Here is a 4,707-nt window from a genome sequence, read left to right on the forward strand (position 1 = left end):
CTGCTTGTGGGAAAAAGGGGAGTGGTGGGAAAGCCTCCAGGTGGCAGGGGGAAGCACATCACGCTAGTATTATGAAATTCTTGTCGCTATTACGGTAGGCAGTGATCCTGCTAAAAACTAGGACGTAAGGAAACTGTCTTCCTGTTAATCATTCATTATAAATAAACAATGGATGGGTCTACAGCCTAGACTCTCAATCAAGCCCAACATCGTGAGTCAGGGTACATATGGCCAGCACTGGGACCCAAGGAGGAACAGCTCAGTGCAGGGGTCGGGGAGACTCCTCTCTTCCGAGGAGGGCGGCTGGACCACTTCGCCGAGTACAAGGGTCAGAACTTTGGGACATAACTGGACTCTGCTGGGGAACACTGGGTTGTGTTCCCAGGAGCCAGATGGGAGACAGTGGAGCCTGGCTCCCGTCAGCCTGGTTAGGGAAGTGGAACACAGGAGCAAATCTGTAGAGGTTACACTATCACAGGAGACTGCCTGCAGGGCTTCCCTTACCAAGCTCAGGGGACAGGGCTAAAGCAGTCATCCTCACCTGTCCTTGGACCCAACTGTCTTCCAACCCCGCTTTCCAGGACCTGCTCCGGGGGAAGGAGTGTGTGCTCAGCTCCCCGAGGAGGGAGACAGACCTCTAGAGGGTTAGAAAGGCAGACATCCAGGAATAGGATTGGCTTGCTGGTCTGTCTCAGGAGGGCCTAGTGCCTGTTTCCCTTTGATAATGCAAAGGGCAGACATTCTATAGTTCTCCTACAGAACGCTGGCTCATAGGCATTTGAGGATGGAAGACAGAAGTGGGACGTGACTGGTACCTGCCAGCCTGGCACTTCCCCCCCAGTCCCAGGTGTAGATCTGATCTGGGAAAGCTCGAAGAGGCGCCATGTGTTACACAGGGCACTACCGCAGCCCTAGATATCGGTCAAGAATAAATCAAGCACTCCAGGCAAAGCATCTCTCTCTGGGCAGAGGACCCAGGCTGGCTGGGCCTGACACCTTGGTCCTGATGATGCTTAAACCCAAGACCCCGCAAGCTGGTCCCACCACCTCAATGAGCTTTGCCTGAGAGTTGGGTTTGTGCGTCTGTCAGTTGTTCTCCTAGAAAATCGCCACTGGAAATTAGTCCTGAATAGAGGGACTGACTGGGGTACAGGCACAACACACCCTTCCCGCTTTATATAAGGCCACAGCAGTCTCTGAATCCCTTTCCTCACCATTTTACAAGGAGCCTCCGCGGTCAAGAGTCAACAGGAGGAGAAAGGTTGGACTCTTCCTGTTTCAAGGTTCTTGGCTCATTTATGCTTATTTCTCATTCTCTAGTGAGGATAAGGAAAGAGGGGGAGGCCTCTCTAGGCTCGCAGCAATCCCTCGCTCCCCCTTTTGAGACATAAAACTGGACAGCAGCATGTGCACACTCCATCAGTTAGGGTAGAAACCAGAGCCTGGGTCTCCTCATGCTGAGTATGGGTGGAGGGGAGGTAATGGCCCAGACAACGCTGTGGTTGAGAATGGAAAACAAGGAATTCCACCTGGGTCTAGGCCATTCATTTATTTCTCATGCTTTACCTTACCTAGGACCACCATTCCATTTGAGGATAAACCCCTCCCAAAGCTAGCAGCAGTGATTCTTAATCTTTTTTCTGTTATGTGCCTATTGAGAAGCTGAAGATTGGAAAATGTACAACAACAAAATGTTCTTATGCACAAAATTATTCCATACCACTTGGGAAGAGGGGACTGTAAAACTCCTGCACCCAGATTATGGACCTTGAGAGCTTGTTTGGAGGTTCTAGCAGGGGAGCAAGGCTACTCGTATACCCTTGCCCGAAGACCCTCCTCTGGGGGGAAGGTCATCCTCTTCGACAGAACATGCAGCTTTGGGAGGGACACACATGGATCGGTGAGGGAGGAGGGGGACACCCGCCTAGCCAGCCAGATCAGCCGAATCAACCCTGGCGATCAATGAGGTGACAGATGTCAGCAGCCAGATGTCGCAGCCAGATCGCCCTCACATCCAGCACCCAGATTATGAACCCCAGCTGTGAGAGAGGAGGCAGCTGCATACCTGGGCAGTTTCTCTGGGCTTCCTTCCAGGGTCTCTACTTGCCCAACTGTTGGCACACACAGAACATCCCCTTCCTGGACTGCCCTGTAACACAGCAGTGGCCCTGGTCAGCTCACAGTGGGAGTCAAGAGCATGTGCCTGACATATTTCCCCCCAACTCCCCCCCATTCCCACCATCAACATGAAGACTACTTCCTGGGGGCCCACAGACCCCAGGCAGTTGTCCAGAGAGCAAGTCTGTCCTAGAATGGGCTGGAGGAAATGGCGGGGAGGTGGGAAGGGACCAGGAACCAGGGAGGGGTGAAGCAGGATCCAGCTCTCTTGGGAGTCCTCTCAAATCAAGGCGGTTTCTCCGTTTAGAATGTCCAGATTCACCTCAAGGTCCAGATTTCTCTTCTCCTGTCTGCCTGTCACAGCAGGAGCCTTCCAGCCACAATATTGCTTAAAATGTGGCTCTTTAAAACCAGAGGCTCCGTGGAACCTGGATCTCAGTGTGATGGGACAGGAGAGCAGTGGGGGCGAGATGCCATCCTCCTGAAAGGGGTAGCCAGCTAACCTGGGTGTCTGAAAGTGCCGATACAGAACGTGGTCATAATTCCCACTCGTGCTGTAGTGGGGAGAGGACACAATTTCAATGTGTAACTCTTTGGCAAACGGAGGCCCAGGCAGCACCGAGCAGCTTCCTTTGTCTTCAGGGGCGCTGGAGCCTTCCGCGTATCTCTGTGAGAGAAATAACCATCACCTTATAATCTTCTCCCAGCGTCAGGCTCTGCCCTCTCTCTTAGCGACCAATATTCCTGCTTTTATCCTCTTTCATTCCCATAACCCCAAGGCTGGTGGGAGGGGAGGTCTAGGGGAGCAGAGCTGAACGAACACCTGTATCTTCCCTAGAAAACAGAAACCTCTCCTGAGGAGCATGAGGAAAGGGTTTCTGACTCTGACTTTTCTGACGTTAACTCCAAAAGTTCCCCAGTAAAGAGACCTCTTCTGTGATACCTTCAAGTTGGGCCAGAGCCACTAAAATGGTAGCCATTGAATTCCCACAGTCCTTTGAATGGCACCAGGCAGCCACTGGGCTTGATGTTAAGTGGACATTAGGGCGGATACTCTGAATTCAGGCGGTGGCAAGAGGATATGATCTCACCGAAGCTTAATGGGTTGGTTCAGCTGAATGAGCTCCAGTCTGAGTCCTCTAGTAGTTTTTCCTCCATTCAGAAGGAAACCCAGTCCTGGCTCCCATTCATGCGTACATCTCGTCTCGACATCCCATGGCCCTAGTTGGCTAGTCCAGCATCATCTAACAGAACTATCCATGGTGACAGAAATGTTCTATATTTACATGTGCCCACTGAGTACCTGCTATGTGACTAAAACAACCGAAGACCTGAATTTTAACTTTATTTCGTTTTAATTCAAGAGTCACAAAGTGGCTAGTGGCTTCCATATTGGACAATGATTAATTAAACATCCATCTAGAAGCTTAAACATTAGACTGTATTTGTCTCCCCCAAAAAACAAACAAACAAACAAACAGTTATCTTCTTGAAGTAAGTTCCTTAACGGCAGAAACCAAAAACTTTACTTGGACATATTTAATAAAATATTACAATTAAACACCAGGCACCAAAGATAATAAAGGGCCCTCCCTTTAAGAAATTTACAATATATAATTGGGGATTCGACAGATGACAGAGACATTAAAAAGGCAGAATAAAATAAATGCTGCAAAAAAGGCACAATGCTATATAGAAGAGGATGTCATGTTAAATTTTTGATGGTGAAATTATGAAAGGCTTTGTGAGGACGGTGGCATCTTTATATGGGCCTTGAAGGAAAGGATGGAAGGACTTTTAACAGATTCAGGGGAGAAGAACAGGAAAAGAATTTGTAGCCAAGGATAAGCATGAGCAAAAGCACTTAAGTACCATCCTCCATACTCCCCAGCGCAATACGGGGTACACCGGCATTTCCACGGACACCTGTTAGGCTGAGCTGATTAAGGTGTACCCCTGGTGCTTGGTGCACCTCACACTTCACCCCAATAGGAGAAAGCCCTTCCCATGCACCAGCGCACTATGGAGGAGAACGATACTTTGTAGAGAGGATCAATCAGGCTGAGACATTAAGCGAAAAGTCCAAGATCTAAGTAGCAAAGGACCTTTACTTCTGATGAAAACGAAGAGGGGAGAAGGCGCATAAGCATTCCTGGCCTCCGTCCTCTGTCCTACCTGGATTCTGAGCTCTCCCACTTCTAGGAGGTCACAGCCGAGGTTAAAAGCCAGAGTGGCAGGCACGAGGGCCAGTCCATCCGCGAGGGGCTCTCCCACTGGCCCAGAGCCGGGTCCCAGCCGCTCAGAAAGGTCCCAGCGAGGCTCCAGGACCTGCACCCTGGCCAAGCGGGGCTGGGAAGCCTTCGAGGACGCTCCGGCCGGGGTCACCCACACCCACTCGCCCTGGAAGAGGCCGAGGCTCCGGAGACAACTCCGGCTCACCCCTAGGGACTCTCCAGTCCCCCCTAGAACGCCCCGGAGTCGCCGGACTGCGCCGGAAACCGCGAAGGAGGACACCAAGGGCGGGGGTGGGGGCCGGCTGCCGTCCCCCGTCTCCGGGCCCGGTCTGGACCGCCCTCGGAGCTCAGGCAC

The 4,707-nt window shown here is 51.5% G+C and overlaps 1 protein-coding gene across 1 annotated transcript in view; it reads right to left on the minus strand.

The window, feature by feature from the left end:
* Positions 1 to 4,704, minus strand: part of PEX6 (peroxisomal biogenesis factor 6) — a gene marked incomplete at its 5' end in the record, with an annotated part of 11,175 nt that extends 6,471 nt beyond the window's left edge. The window contains 3 exons of the mRNA XM_006776443.2: positions 2,066 to 2,149; positions 2,622 to 2,785; positions 4,294 to 4,704. Of these exons, the coding sequence (XP_006776506.1) occupies positions 2,066 to 2,149; positions 2,622 to 2,785; positions 4,294 to 4,704 (659 nt within the window). The remainder of the gene's footprint in view (positions 1 to 2,065; positions 2,150 to 2,621; positions 2,786 to 4,293) is intronic.
* Between the last annotated feature and the right edge of the window lie 3 nt (positions 4,705 to 4,707).

This window comes from Myotis davidii, unplaced genomic scaffold (genome assembly GCF_000327345.1).
Source record: "Myotis davidii unplaced genomic scaffold, ASM32734v1 scaffold167, whole genome shotgun sequence".
Lineage (NCBI taxonomy): Eukaryota > Metazoa > Chordata > Mammalia > Chiroptera > Vespertilionidae > Myotis > Myotis davidii.